We start from the raw sequence: 16,124 nt of genomic DNA, 5'->3' as shown, positions 1-16,124 counted from the left end.
GACACTGGTGCTCCACGGGAAGTGAATAAGCGCTCCGCACCCAAAACCATTAACAACATGATTCTTTTCGACATTTTGACGATACTAATTACTTTTTAAAATTTTATTATGATTTCTGTGTTATTAGTTATGATTTAAAATTTAAGTTATCACTGGAAAAAACAAGTATCTCATTCTTTAAAATTTTTATTAACCTTAAAAATAAAGAAGGTGTTTCATCAAAGTACCAGGATTCACAAAGTGTTCCGCCAGAGAAGAGTAAAAATCTGGAAAATTTTTGAAAGTTCTTATGGGTCCAAACTGCTAAAGGTCATCGGTTCCTAAGCCTACACACTACTTAATCCAACTTAAACTAACTTACACCATGGACAACACACACACACAAACACAAACACACACACACACACCCGACGGAGGACTCGAACCTCCGACCGTGACAAGGCGCCCTAGGCCGAGCGGGTACCCAGCACGGCAGAGGAAAAGCCTGGCAAACCGCGCACTGTGGAGCCACGAGGATACTCCTTCCACTGGTAGCCCTCGTAACAGCGTACCGAATGTACTTGGGCAGCTGTACTCCACAAGATATCGCCCGTTGTGTGGCGCACGGTAGCTTGCACGTATACCAGCACCATTTTCCCCTTCGTATTCCGTTCGCGTATGAATTTCTACAGGGTGTTACAAAAAGGTACGGCCAAACTTTCAGGAAACGTTCCTCACACACAAAGAAAGAAAATATGTTATGTGGACATGTGTCCGGAAACGCTTACTTTCCATGTTGCTTTTATTACTTCTCTTCAAATCGCATTAATCATGGAATGGAAACACACAGCAAAAGAACGTACCAGCGTGACTTCAAACACTTTGTTACAGGAAATGTTCAAAATGTCCTCCGTTAGCGAGGATACATGCATCCACCCTCCGTCGCGTGGCATCCCTGATGCGCTGATGCAGCCCTGGAGAATGGCGTATTGTATCACAGCCGTCCACAATACGAGCACGAAGAGTCTCTACATTTGGTACCGGGATTGCGTAGACAAGAGCTTTCAAATGCCCCCATAAATGAAAGTCAAGAGGGTTGAGGTCAGGAGAGTGTGGAGGCCATGGAATTGGTCCGCCTCTACCAATCCATCGGTCACCGAATCTGTTGTTGAGAAGCGTACGAACACTTCGACTGAAATGCGCAGGAGCTCCATCGCGAATGAACCACATGTTGTGTAGTACTTGTAAAGGCACATGTTCTAGCAGCACAGGTAGAGTATCCCGTATGAAATCATGATAACGTGCTCCATTGAGCGTAGGTGGACGAAACTAAAATGAGCTCTAACATGGAAATTAAGCGTTTCCGGACACATGTCCACATAACATCTTTTCTTTATTTGTGTGTGAGGAATGTTTCCTGAAAGTTTGGCCGTACCTTTTTGTAACACCCTATATATCCATGTCCGAGGCAGGATTCGAACCTGCGACTGTAGCAGCTGCCCGCCCGATGCAGCTGATGTCAATAGTTCCTTCCATTTCTTTTTCTCTCTCTCCCTTTTCACTTTCAATTTAGATAATGAGCATCCCGGCTGTGGACTGTCCGAAAGAACAGACACCGCGCATGCGTAACGGTGGACTGGGTGGCTAGTGGTGCCCGGTGTTGGGGACCGCTGCCTCTGCCGCCGCCGGAAGTCGGGCAGCTGCCGGCGGCGGTCGGCGAGCGGCTCGGCCCCATTAGCGGCGCGTCCTCACCTTGGCGGCGACTTCACACGGCCCGCCCGGCGCCGCGACGCCAGCCGCCGCCGCCGGCGCTATTTCTGGCGGGCGGACGCCGCCTGCCTGCTCCGGCCCGGCGTCGCGGCCGGCCGCCTTCCCCACGGGGCCTCTCTCTCTCTCTCTCTCTCTCTCTCTCCCGCGCTACGATTCCTTCCCTGCCTCTTTCTGCTCTCTGCTGTCACGCCAGACGGGCTATGCAGTCTGTTAATCGATCCACTACAACAGTATTCTTACTTAGCTGTATCAAGTGACATCGACAATTAAGGATGACTCGCCACGAGTACACTAATTACAGCACGACGATGCCAGGAGTGGAACGCTCGAAACGTCGAAGTCCTTACTAAACTATGATGACAGCCGTGTGTTTAACTCGGGTTCGAGTCTAAAAACACTACATACCTAAATAAAAAATAAAACTGTATGTTTCCTTTTCGTACTTTCGGGCAGAGTTACACACACACACACACACACACACACACCAGTGAAACTACTTTCTATGTCAATCTACATACGTATCTATTAGGTACATTACGTATGTAGATTGTGTACAGTTGGGAATGTGGGTCTCACGGGAAGCGTGCAAGGGATAAGTCCCTGCAGTCGCGCTATTCATCTGTGTCCTCGATGGCGCAGATTGATAGAGCGTCTGCCATGTAAGCAGGAGATCCCGGGTTCGAGTCCCGGCCGGGGCACACATTTTCTGCTGTCCCCATCGAGGTATATCAACAACACCTCTCGGCAGCCGAGGGTTTTCATTAATTATAATTTATTCTAGAGAAGCTGCACGGTCATCAATGGTGTCTGTTCTTTCGAGAACAATTACTATCTTCATATATATTATTCTGTAGCACCAAATTTAAAAACTTTAATTCTTTTTGTGTCAATAGTGTTTATCATCCACGTTTCATGTTTATGTGAGAGTAGAAGAACCGCAACAAGTACTTTAAGACAAGTCTTACTAGCATTTTTTTCTCTTTTGCATGGAATATATGCAAGAGTGTAAATCCGTTAAATCTAATTTCTCGTCGAAAAAGATGTAATTAAAACCGGAAGACATGCTCGAAATCGATAAGGAGATCCTTTGTGACGTTTTCAAAGGAACCATCCCGTCATTTATCAGTTTTGGGAAATACTGATGAACCTAAGTCTAGATGTCCAGATAGAAATCTGAACAGTAGTCTTTCTGGTAGGAGTCCAATATCTTAACCATTGTGGCATTTTTCTCTTTCCTCCAGTCTAATTCGACTATTAGGTAAAAGAAGATCAATAAATGTAAGCGGTTGCGGTTTCAAGATATCAAAATCTCCTAGGTCCTGCCGAAGGGTTTTTCCAATGGAATAAAAGTATATCAGTAATACTGTGCAGTTATGAATGTCGTACAACACACCGGGTATTTAGTTCTGTCCACACACTTTTCTCCGTTCTCTGTGTTCACAGACTACATAGACTAAGAGGGCAGCGTAAATTACGCACTAGGTTCAAATGGCTCTGAGCACTATGCGACTTAACTTCTGAGGTCATCAGTCGCCTAGAACTTAGAACTAATTAAACCTAACTAACCTAAGGACATCACACACATCCATCCCCGAGGCAGGATTCGAACCTGCGACCGTAGCAGTCCCGCGGTTCTACGCGCTAGGGCTCTTCGACGCGAAAAACTACATTGAAAGCGCCAAGGGACTACAAATACGGCGAGAGCGCAGGAAAATAGCTGCAGTACGCTGACTCACGGGTGATTAAAGCACCGATGTTGTAACTCGGCCTGCGTCGTAATACGTGACACTCGGGGTTACGTGGCTAATCAAGCAATGTGAAAACGAAAGTGGGAGGTACCAACAAGGAATAATATCGCAAGGGGTGCTTTTTCAGGTAACAGATGAACTTCTCGCGAGTTGTTGTTGCATCCAGTTGCTCCACGAGAGTTGCGTAGTGTCTAGGATTTATTGTCTCATCCTTCGCAAGATACGGTACTCAATAAGAACACCATTAAAGGGACCCCACAGAGGTGATGTGGTACGCCTGATTTTTGTAAAACGCGGCGTGCACACTTGAGGCGGCACCGCGGCGGTTTTGCAGTGGTGCACTGGCTCCCGGCGCGCCGCTGACCTATGCACGTGTTCTGACGCGCAGCTACAACTAAACGTTTCGCAAACGATTCTGAGGAAACTGTTCGGTTAAAAAAATCCCATAAATTCACGTGTTACAGTCTGACGTAGCTACTTGACTATCGACTAGCAATCTTTTCATTATTAGTCATAGTTATTACTATGTTTCGCATTTAACTAACGCATTCGTCGAGTTTGCAATGAAAAACGTAGCAGCTGGCTACTTTACGCCTGCCGCACTTTATGTTATTCATTCCTGAGCAAGAAATGTAGCTAGGACAGTGTACCTGCTCTTGTTGATATCTAGGAAGAAGGGACCAAGGGAATGTGGAGAAAGCTGCCCCTCCTCCCTGCAGTGGGAATTAACTGTCTGTGACGCGGAATACAGTAGAAGAAAAATGCTTACTGTGACAGTGCAAGCAACGTCAAGGGAATCACCCCTGCAAGAAACAACTCGCATAGATTGCATGCCTCGTATCGCCGAGAAAACGACTTCGATGATCTCCACAAAACCCCGCGTATGTGAAATAATTATTGGTGTTACATTTACACTAATTCCTTTACATCTACTTTTTACTCCGATTAACACATTACCAAGCGCGCGGAGCATATTTCGCTCATCTCCTCGCTAGCTCGTGTGCAGTATAAATCTTGCCGAGAAACTAAAACTACGGGGCGTGTTATTTAAGTAAGTACCGTTTCGAAATTTAAAAAAGACGTGCTAAGATATCTCAATAATTTTATTTTTAGATGAAAGCCTGTACCTTAACCTACGCACTGACGCCATTACAGTCTGATTCTTCCTTGTTTACGTTGTGTACTGAGTGTTTAAGGTGCCTCCGATAATCGTGAGTCCCGCCGACAGTGAAGTACGGGCTGTTATAAGATTTCTTAGTGTCAAAGGCCTAAAAGCGATCGATATTCATCGTGAGATCTGTGCAGTTTACGGAGAAAACATTATGAGTGACGGAATGGTAAGAAAGAGGGTGAGAGGATTTAAAGATGGCCGCACAAATGTGCGCGATGAACAACGGAGTGGGCGTCCTTCTGTCATTAATGAAAGTTTGGTGCAGGAAGTGTACAATAAGGTCAGAGAAAACAGACGCTTTACGATTTCCTCCTTGCGGGATGACTTTCCTAATGTTTCTCGTAGTGTTTTGTATGGCACTGTGACCGAGCACTTGAATTACCGAAAATTGTGCGCATGTTGGGTACCGAAAATGTTGACGGATGTGCACAAAACCAAACGTTTAGACGATGCATTGACTTTCCTTGAGCGGTATCACAACGACGGTGATGATTCTTAAGCCAAATTGTTACAGGCGATGAAACATGGGTGGCCTACGTCACACCAGAATAAAAGCAACGGTCCATGGAAGTTGAGCATGGGGATCGTTTTGCTGCAAGAGAATGCTCGTCCGCATGTGGCGAATCAGACCGAAGATCTCATCACATCTTTTGGATGGGAATCTCTAGAAGTCTAGATCATCCTCCATACACCCCGATCTTGCGCCCAGTGACTACCATCTGTCCCTGCACTTGAAGAAACACCTGGGCGGTCAGTGTCTTCAAGGCGATGACGAACTCAAAACAGTGGTGATGCAGTGGTTAACAAGTCAGGCGGCAGACTTTTATGAGGAGAGTATTCAAAAACTGGTACAACCTTATGACAAGTGCCTCAATATTGTCGGGAATTATGTAGAAAAGTAGATTAAGATACAGGCTTTAATGTAAAAATAAAATTATGGAGATATCTTACCACGTATTTTTTTCATTTCAAAACGGTACTTACTTAAAAAAACACGCCTCGTATAAAAGGAATTATGTCAAAGGAGTGGCTGTTGGAGAAATTGATGCGGGGGCGGGGGGACGGAGTCGATAACGTGACATGCATTAATGATATCAGCTGTTATTCCTACGATATAGAAACGAGAATGATGAATCTGGTTGTCTGAGAAGTTGAGTGTTACGGCGTGAAGCCAAGCGCCGGCATGCCAGTCGGGAACGACAGAGAAGAGATGGCTGTGCGAAGACGTCAGCCTACAGCACGCTGACCGACCCCTCTCCAGGATGACAACGCGATCGCAGCGGTTCCTGTGTGAAGAAGACTCAGGCGCCGCGCCCGACTGGTCGTGGCGCAGTTCAATAGTAGCTTCGAGACCAGCGACTAGCATAGAAGCGTCAACGCTTGTTTCTTCGCTTGTACGCTCTATGTGACACAGGCTTGTAATTGTCTACACTGAGGACGATTGATTATTTAGTATGTCGCCTTTTGCTTGTGACACGTCTGTGTAACTAACAAAGTTAAGTACTGCATCTTTTCTGTTTTGTAATTAAACTGATTGATGCGATTTGTTTGAATTGTTCGTCTAGCGAACCGATAAGGCAGGCTTCCTAAACCTCACACATCTGTCAACGAGCGTGCAGACATAATACTGAACGACACAGCCTGGGTACGACACAGATATTTTTTAAGTCAGTCTCTACAGTGCAAGAATCGCGTATAACACTTTCAAGATATTTAGTGGTTAGAATAGAAATTACGACACAATAAAGATTTCGACCACCGAAATAGCAGGCCTAAAGCAAACATCTGGCATGCACAGAATATACTAGCATGATTACAGTGCAATTAGTTTTGGATCCGTCAGTGGAGACCTAGGAATACTCTGGGAAATCGTCATCAGTAATGCAGTCTTCAGTGACTGCTGCACTCTGACAGATGTTTTCGTAGGAGAGTAGAACACGTCGGCTGCTGTAGTTCTTTCTCCAAGGGTAATCTGAATTAATATATTTTCGCATAACAGATACATTGGTCAACAGTAGAATGTCTTCACAGGAGGAATATGTCTTGTCAGTGACTTGCAGCGGGTGGCGTCAGTCATTTAAGCCAAGCCTCCAACACAGAGTGGCAAATCGGACGCGGTTTGCTGTAGTCGACCAGTACGTAATGTAGTGCTCCGACGTTGTGGAGAGATCGACTGCTTGCCTCGCCTTTAGGTAAACAATCCTTTACGATCGCAGGCCATCAGACACGGTCACGTGGAAGGCAGATGGGAGGCAGCAGAGGCGCCGTATTATACTGCGTGTTCACGAAGGCGGCGCTGGCCAGTTGAACGGAGACCCCACAGGTCGGCGCCGCAAGCCGATCTAAATTTATTTTACGAGCTGCGCCCGGCGACTATTTAGAATGGAGGCTCCAGCGTGACGCAACGACCCCGACACGATACGTCAGGCGGGGCCGGACCACACACACACACACACACACACACACACGGCGCCAGCGCTGAGCTCTGGGCAACCTTGGCTGGCGTCAATCTCTCTGTGAAGTGTGTGCGGTCAGTTCCGGTTCTGTGACCAATTACCTTGACCTATACGCTGTGTCTGAAATACTCCCACTTCCGGTCAAAATGCCCAACTGTATCACTAGTTCCGCATCGCGTACACGTCCAACGTAACGCTAATCACTGCAATCTTGTGTTTCCATCATGCAAAGTTCACGGGGCACTGACAGTGTCAGAATGACCAATAAAATGGAGCAGAAAAATTTCCACGCAATCATCTGTAATATCTAGAACACGAAACTGCCCTCGAACGAAGTCCAACTTCGCAGCTACTAAGTACGTGAAGCAGTCTACGCGATAGATGGGATACCAGCTGTACCCGTGAGTTACAATGACATCGATAAAACTGAACCAAGATACTAATGAAAATGTTTTGCCCCACGGGTTACGAAACTTCGGAACTACATTCGCTGATGTGAAGGACGTCTTGTGAAGGATATAAAGTAATATAGCACGAATGAACGATCCTCGATTACACAAGAAAACTCCCTACTAACCCAATGAGAACGAAAGGAACGATTTGATAAGGGACTGACTGTCAGACTTTCACGTCCGAACAACTGGCAGAAATGAGTGTAACTTCGAAACACCCTTTTTGCAGTAATTTAATTCTGCTCAACCGTAATGAGTGGTAAATCTGTTCATCATGAAGCAGTAACAAATATACTATGTGAAGTTCCAAACGCTATGGTTCCAAAATGATCTATTAAGTAAGCATGTGTTCGTTTTCGACCACTACAAGTCTGTGGGAGAAAAGATCAACATACTACGAACATTAACTCTCATTCGTCGACAATGAAAGGACGATTTTGGTTTAACGTCCCATCAAAAAGGAGGTATTTAGGGACTTTGACGCTCTGTAGCGTCGTCCTGTGACGTCTCCGGACATGTGTTCCTATCCTCGATTTCTTCCTCACGACATCCTCTATAACCCCTCGAAATTTGTCGCATAATTTTTGGGACACCCTGTATACTTCAATATTACCCTAAATATACCATAAATTCTCTGTCGCTTCATTACATCTTCCTTCTCTAAACAAAAGTCAATACTCCTGTTGTGGCTTCCTTTTATACGACTGTACTTCACAGTAACAAAACATCATCAAAACTTTACCTCCTTCATGTAAGAATAAACTATCAATTAATAAAGCCTCGCTTTACTTCAGACGATATATTTCCCTCTGAAGGGTCTATTCAATACCAAACATTTCTCTTTGTTGACATTACTAAGAGCAACATTATTTCTTGCTACTACAACTTTTTTTGCTTTAGCCTGAATGTCTATAATATGGCACATTATTACTGGGCAAACATTGTGACTGAAGTAACTTCAAATGGCTCTAAGCACTATAAGAGTGTGTGTGTGTGTGTGTGTGTGTGTGTGTGTGTGTGTGTATGTTGTTTCGGGGAGGAGACCAAACTGCGAGGTCATCGGTCTCATCGGATTAGGGAAGGACAGGGAAGGGAGTCGGCCGTGCCCTTTCAAAGCACTATGGGACTTACCATCTGAGGTCATCAGTCCCCTAGACTTAGAACTACTTAAACTTAATTAACCTAAGGACATCACACACTCCCATGCCCGAGGCAGGATTCGAACCTGCGACCGTAGCAGCAGCGCGGTTCCGGACTGAAGCGCCTAGAACCGCTCGGCCACAGTGACCAGCAGGGACTTCCTCCTCTCCGTTTGAGGGCAGGTCGTGAGTCGCGCCTGGATGTTCAGTCGGTAGAGCAATTGCCCGAGAAAGGCAAAGGTTCTGGTTCGTGTCTCGATCGGGCACATAGTTTTAATCGGTCAGGAAGCTTCAGATCAGCGCATTTTCTGCTACGGAGAATTAATTCACTGTGGAAACACCTTTCTTGCTTCGATAATGGAGCCGTTGTGATACAACGATTCCTTTCTTATGTGGACAACAACGCATTCATGTCTCGAGAGATCTCTCACAGATCAAACTACTGCTTCGAATCGACGATATTGTTATTATCTGTGTTTACCGAAAAAAAAGAACCGTATATTACGTCCGCTGACATCCTGTTAGGACAAAGTGGTGCCGTAAATGATTTCCCCTCATTGGGAAAGATGGATCCGAAGCGGATCGAATCCGCCACATCCAAAATGATTGTTGTTTTTGGAGGCTTAAATAGTGCAGTTCATATACCGCTCAGAGACAACGTTCACAAGTTAAATACACATATCGCAGGCGACAGGATGCGTGAATTTGTTTCCTAATTCACATTAAGTAGACTAATTTTTCTACATGTACGGAGATATATGGTGACACCATACTACACTCGGCTCATTTTGAAACAAACATATGGCATACTGAGATATACGTACTTCTGAGGAAACGAACAGATTTAAAGGACTCTCCATAGGTATCAGTGCGACAAAGCATAGTTTTCCACTTGTTTTACAACTCGCATTCGTCTGAAATGTCTACTGCAAGGTGCAAAATATTACTCCTCGCCATTGCTGTCGCATGAATTCGTAAATGCAGCGAAATAAATCAGAGCACTTCATGTCAGAATGGCTCAGTGCTACAGATCTAACGGGATGTTCCACAAGAATAATCACTTTTGTCTGTGGGTGGATATTAACATGTTACGCCACCGACACCACTACAGTACGAGCCAGCGTTCCTCGCAGATGGAGCGGGAAGCGGCGTCTGCTACAACGCCGCAGAGCGCAGCTGTGTGTCGTTTCGACGGCCTTGGGACGCGGACTCGTCCGGCGACTGTCGCGACCCCGATACGTGTGGCGCCTGGCGCCTCGGAGGCGGCCGCATCCAAACTACCGCGTGACGTCACCACGGCCGGCCGCCTGTCCTCGCCAGCGGGGCGCGTCAGCAGCGGCAACACTTTCTCCCAGATTGCTGGCGGCGCAGTTCGAGCAAGCGAAACGCATGTCAGCCGAGGCGAGATCTGAATACCAGTAGCAGTCTTAGTCCCTGTATGTAAACATGACGTTTTACATCTATATACTAAGCAAGCTACTGTACTCTGCATTGCGAAGGGTACAACACATCGTATCCGCCCTGTTCTATTCATATATTGTGCGACAATAAAATGTACGTAAGTACTAGAAATCTCTCTAATCTCGTTGTCATTAGATCTGCGCCACATTTACTAGGGCAGCGGCAAAAGATTTACTCCTCACCCTCTGGTTCTCTAAATTTACCCAACAGGCTTTCCTCCTAAGATTTCCAGTTAGATTTCCCAATCAGTACTGTTACACTTCAGTTATGGGCTATATCGAGTGTTAACTAACAGCAACATCTCTCTGAATCTCTACTGTCAAATGAATTTCATAAAGAAAACAGTACTCTAAAATTGGGTGCAAAATAAATGTACAACACTTCCCACATCGTGTCGTTTCTTAGGCCCTCATTACACTGTCAATAATCATTGACGGGTGTTCAATAAAACCACACCCAAAACTCATATAAAATACATGATAAAAGCACTACTACACTGCCATCAATGCGGTCATTTGTAAAATATATTTGACAGAGTTGTTTTACAGAGTAATAGTGCCGTATTAGTTCCCCTAGACATTTGTCTGGACTGATCATTATTGTGGTTCTTCGTTTGTCTCTTTACGTGCTTTGTGCCTCATTGCTGCTTTTAACTAGGAGCACACCATCATCTGTGAGATGGGGTTACGATATGTTTTCTGATGTGTTTGGAGAAAATAACACCGTTCTCCTCACTCCCACGGTCGAAGCAGTGATGCAAGCCACGATTTGCACTTACCATGGCAACAGCACTAGCCTCAGACCACGAATGCTGTCCAGTTCGAATTATGCCTCCATGCAGCCGTTCACAATCCTGAATGTGGTTATACAAGTAAGACATCTTAACAGTCGTCCTCTTAAGGCGGTGAAATGTAAAGTAAATGCGTTCTGTTTCACAAAGAATGTCTCATCATGTAGACCTAACTACGTCACAGAGCCATTGCCTACCCTGATGAAGTGGACGACATAAGAATGAGCACTGACACATTCCTGGAAAAATTGTTTGACTTACAAGGAACCTCACAATAATCAGAGAGCTTGAGAATGCATTTCCAGTTAGCCATTTGTTGACAGAGATTTCCGTGGATAACTTTGAAATGCTGTTTATAACTGGATAAATAATCTCTCACCGTAACATTAAATATTGGTTTAATAACCTAAGCGATGTGGCAAGTCAGTAGGCTGAAAGCGCCAGACTGTTCAATTAAAAAATACATTAATGGGAAAAAACTTGCTATTCGCATTTAAATATGAAACTTCTTTCAATAAGTAACAGATGAATTCACAATGTTCACTTTTATACATGACTGGTTTCTAAAAGAATTGCTTGAACCGCGCACGCAGTTGATATTGTTGGGCTATGGCAGGCGAAACGTCTTTTCCAAATATAGGACGTGTATGCATTCCATACGTTATGTTCATGGATCTGCCAGACCCACAACTCATTATAACAGTCCTCCTCCTCGCAAAGAGGCAAAGTGACGCAGAAGGAATTGTACCTTCAAGCGTACTCAAATACAGTGTGATGAAAATAGCATTAACTTAATGAGAACCTAGGATTTCCAAGGGAACATCACAGATGAAAGATGTCTTCATTATTATCTTTTAAATGCCGGCGTACGTCTTCTTGTTCTATGCTCTCTTTAAGTGTATTATAAGCTACGAGACTGTTGAATTATTTGCGCCTGAAAAGCGCCAAACGTACGAGCTACAATTGTAAATATTAACTACTGTAGCTTACCTCTTTTGTTTCGATATTGTTTGTTTGCAATGAATAAGTGTAATTTGCGGTGGGTAAGCACTCGTCTACAGATGCTAGGAACACGTATTTTCCTCTTACGTCTGCTCAGAGGGCCCTTGCCAATCCTAGTCTCTCCCGGCGCTATTGTCCAGACATAAGACGGCACCTCGAATTTTCACAAAACAGTTAATAGGTGTAATAATGGGCATTTTCCACTCTGTAGACGTAGTTAAATACGTGTCTAGTTCTGGGCAAACACAGAAACGAGTAGCACGAATAAATAGCAGCAAATCGGTAATTATGTTAATGTACTGTAATTCAGTCGATGTGCTCTAAGCGAGGCCATACATAGACACCGCTACTCGTTCTCCCATTTTTCCCGCGCACTTTGACTGAAAACTGTGACACATCCCATGCTGTGTGCTACCTCTTTAGAACCGAGCAAAACGTCACGACTGCCCGTTATTTACTGTACAGCTTTTCTCACTTTTAATGTATTGTCTCAAAAATCATTCGTAATAATGCGTTCGTCTGTGTACGAAATTCGGGCGAAACATCTACATCGGTGTAAGTTACCAGAGGATTGGCAGTATACGCTTCTAAAGGTGTCACGGTTTGAAGCAGTGAAGGCTAGCCAACACGCGTTACTGGTTCAAATGGCTCTGAGCACTATGCGACTTAACTTCTGAGGTCATCAGTCCCATAGAACTTAGAACTAATTAACCCTAACTAACCTAAGGACATCACACACATCCATGCCCGAGGCAGGATTCGAACCTGCGACCGTAGCGGTCGCTCGGTTCCGGACTGTAGCGCCTAGAACCGCATGGCCACTCCGGCCGGCCACACGCGTTACTGGTTGATGCCATTCCGGCATATGCTACGTTATAATACATTCACGGAATTTCTTCAACAATGGAGAAAGCACTGTCGCGGAAAGAACTTCAGCAATGGACGTGCCCGTGATGGCTGTCGACGCCGTGCAGTAACGGCGGCCAACAGGTAGCAGGCGGCATAGCGCGCGTGCCCGCTTGCCGAGGCTGCTTTCACTGGCGGCGCGCATGCGCGGCCCGTGGCGCCAGCCGGTCGCGCGGCGGCTCCGTCAAAGCGGGCGGCGCGCTGCCTGCCACTTTAATTGACTGGAAACTGTACCAGCCTCCCACAGCCCGCATCCTGAATGGAATGCGGCGCGCTCGCTCGAGCACCGTTCCGGAAAGGACTCCTCGTACTTGTGAAAGCCGGTGGTTACCGACATTTCACAACGCGAAATTGTTGGCCGGGACACCGGGACGTAAGATAGCTGCGACGTTGTACCTCGCCTGATAAAGGCTCGGAGTGGCCGGCATATGCGGAAATTCCGTCGACTGTGAAGTGCGAATACTGAACCGTTTTCTGTCAGTTAAAAAATCGTACTCACCGAAAACTATGTGCAGTTTACAGTGAGTATGGAAGATATAAGTGACAGCAGTGACGTATCTTCCGGAAGACACAAAGCAATGTATATAATCACGCAAGGGCACCTTTCTAAAACTGCTTTGGTGGACGTGATGAGCCATGTGATTGACATGTGATTCCCTTCAACAGGGAAACCTGTTAACCTCCACCTTACATACGTCACGTCCACTACGTTTTGACAGAGGAAGGAGATACTGCTAGCCTAGTTTATAGAACACAGCACAGCCACTAAACATCAAGAAACCAAGTTGAGCAGCAACGAAATGAATGACACTGCATATAAAGTTTCGGCATGGATTCACTATATTGCGAAGCCCGTCGATACACTGCCGCAAAGACGGACAGTTTTAATGTGGGATTCTACCATCATTATACACGACGATGACCCCTTCCTAAGCGAAAGGTAGCACAGCGTTCAGCGTCCTGTAGCAAGGGTAAACAGGATTTAATCTACCATTATAATAAGTGCCTTAATGTCGAGAGAAAGTCCAATTGAAAGTACGCGAAGGCTCTAGCTGTTGCAAGTATGTAGCAAAAAGTAGTTTCATTTATTATAACTGATTTATAAAACGGCTCGGTTTGGGTTCGCCGACACGAATATCCATACGGTATTTCGCCATATCCGGGAAATACTCTGGTGTGAGATCGTAAGAGTCAATCTCACTGACAATGTCATTTCGAGTTATGTGGAACGCTACAAAAACGGAAACACGTCAGCAAGTGTACGGAGCCACTGAAGCTGACGGGCAACACGTTTGGTTACACAAATAGGTGTTTAATCAGCCCGTATTGAATAAATAATTGCGGTAACCCACCCTGTGTGTCTGGTGTTTCAGTCGAGTTGGCTATTGAACTTCGATACCCGAGAAGAAATTCAGGTGCTGCGAGCGGCAATGTAACGTGTGCTTAATGAATGAGCTGTAATAGAAATAGACCGGTTGTCGGTATCTTGTATGCCAAAAACACCCCGACATAAATTTAGAAACTACGAAGACAATACTCGGCACTGTCTAGACTGCAGCAGTGCCGTAATAATAATTAAAAAAATGTTACTGATAATGTGGTAATCATAGGTCACCTAATGAAGAAGGCTAAGCACTGACGCTGACGAAGCAATTTACAAAAGCCATACAAGTAGGACGTTCAGATGGCTCAGTCGAGCGGAGAACAAGCACTTTCTTAATGTGACAGTGAGAACTATAGTTGCATAAAACGCGAGGGAAACTCGATAGAGATCGCAAGCCCTGTAGCCTCAATCGGGCACGATCGGAGAGGCGCTTCGAAACTGGCGAGTGATGCGACCGACAGGTGGGCGTAATCCGTGTCGCCGCCTGTGCCTGGCATCCCTCCCGCGGCACAGTCCTTTCGTTTAGGAATTCCGGGAAATCCAGGGCGGCTCCTTTCGGGGTCCTACTGAGGGGCCGCTGAGGTGCATTGTGGAGGTCGGACAGTCTCTTCCGCGGTATAAACACGCCGCCGGAGCTTTTGTCCCAGCGCTGGTCGCTCCAAAAGGGTGCACGAGAGCCGGTGGGGTGGCAAGGGGGGTGGGGCGGAAGCGAACGCGGTGGCGCGCTGCCTGGCTCACCTGTGAACTGCTTGTATCCATTGAGGAACTTTGTCTTCCACCACTTGGCGAGGTGCGCAGCCATGTGCGAGCCGCTGCCGGTTGTCATTCGAGACGGCGGTCCCCCGGCGTCGTCGTTGCTGCCACCCCGGCCACGCGCGTCACATGGGGCGGCGTCGGCGTCGCCCTCGGGCCAGCCACCACGGGGGGTGGTGTCGTCGTCGTCGACTCGTCGCCTCGGCCGCGGGCCGGCTCGCCTCCGGTCGAGAGCCGGCGGAACCAGGAGCGTGAGGGGCAGGGCGATATCCAGGGGAGGCCGCCTCATGCACAGCCGCTGCGGCAACACGCGTGTCACACTCGCGTCGCGCCTCGCAACCGCACTACCCGCGCACCGTACCGTAGCGTCGCCCGCCTGGCTCTCTCTCTCTCTGCGCACACGTCCGCCCGTCGCGGCGCACACAGTGCGACTGGCGCGCAGCGCTCCGCCGCGGGCCTCGCGGCCGCCCCCACTCCGCCGCCCCTCTCCTCCTGCCCGCTCCCCTCCCCGCCGCCACACCACACTCCCACCGACGCCGGCCGTCAGCACAGTAGGCTTCCTCTTCGGGGCCCGCCTAGCTAGCAGGCCCTTCCTTTGGCGGCCAAAGGGCGGTTCGTGTTAAAAGAGAAAAACCGGGCCGGCGCGGCTTCCCGCTGCGCGTGCGGGGACCGTGGCCGTGCTTACCTGCCCCCGAGCGGACAACTCTTCGGGGTTTTGCCGCCGCGATTTGTCTTCGGCCACAAAGGGAAGCGCCGCCCGCCGGCTCCCGCGAGGGCACAAGTGTCTCTGCCTGGGACGTGTCATTCCCGGCCGCTGACATCGCTTACATGCACATTTCACCCCTAATGGGTCTATAAAATACCGCCGTGCAGATACAAGGCAGGGTCCACACATTGGGGCCAACGTTGGCACCAATAGTATTGGTCCAATGAGTGGGTCCGTGAAATGGCATCGGAGCCCACATTGACCCCAATTTTGGTGCTGCACCGTTGTCTAGTGAGCAAGATGTATAAGACAGGTGAAATACCCTCAGACTTCAAGAAGAATATAATAATTCCAATCCCAAATAAAGCAGGTGTTGACAGATGTGAAAATTACCGAACTATCAGGTT

The 16,124-nt window shown here is 47.1% G+C and overlaps 1 protein-coding gene across 1 annotated transcript in view; it reads right to left on the bottom strand.

Annotated features, from left to right (window-relative positions):
- The window catches only part of LOC126485015 (uncharacterized), a 142,988-nt gene extending 127,141 nt beyond the window's left edge, over positions 1–15,847 (bottom strand). The window contains exons 1-2 of the mRNA XM_050108620.1: positions 15,840–15,847; positions 14,997–15,604 (exon numbers count right to left, since the gene is read on the bottom strand). Of these exons, the coding sequence (XP_049964577.1) occupies positions 14,997–15,604; positions 15,840–15,847 (616 nt within the window). The remainder of the gene's footprint in view (positions 1–14,996; positions 15,605–15,839) is intronic.
- Positions 15,848–16,124: the final 277 nt, after the last annotated feature.

This window comes from Schistocerca serialis, chromosome 6 (assembly GCF_023864345.2).
Source record: "Schistocerca serialis cubense isolate TAMUIC-IGC-003099 chromosome 6, iqSchSeri2.2, whole genome shotgun sequence".
NCBI lineage: Eukaryota > Metazoa > Arthropoda > Insecta > Orthoptera > Acrididae > Schistocerca > Schistocerca serialis.
The sequence above is the reverse complement of the archived record's forward strand: the minus strand, read 5'-3'. Positions and strand labels throughout refer to the sequence as shown.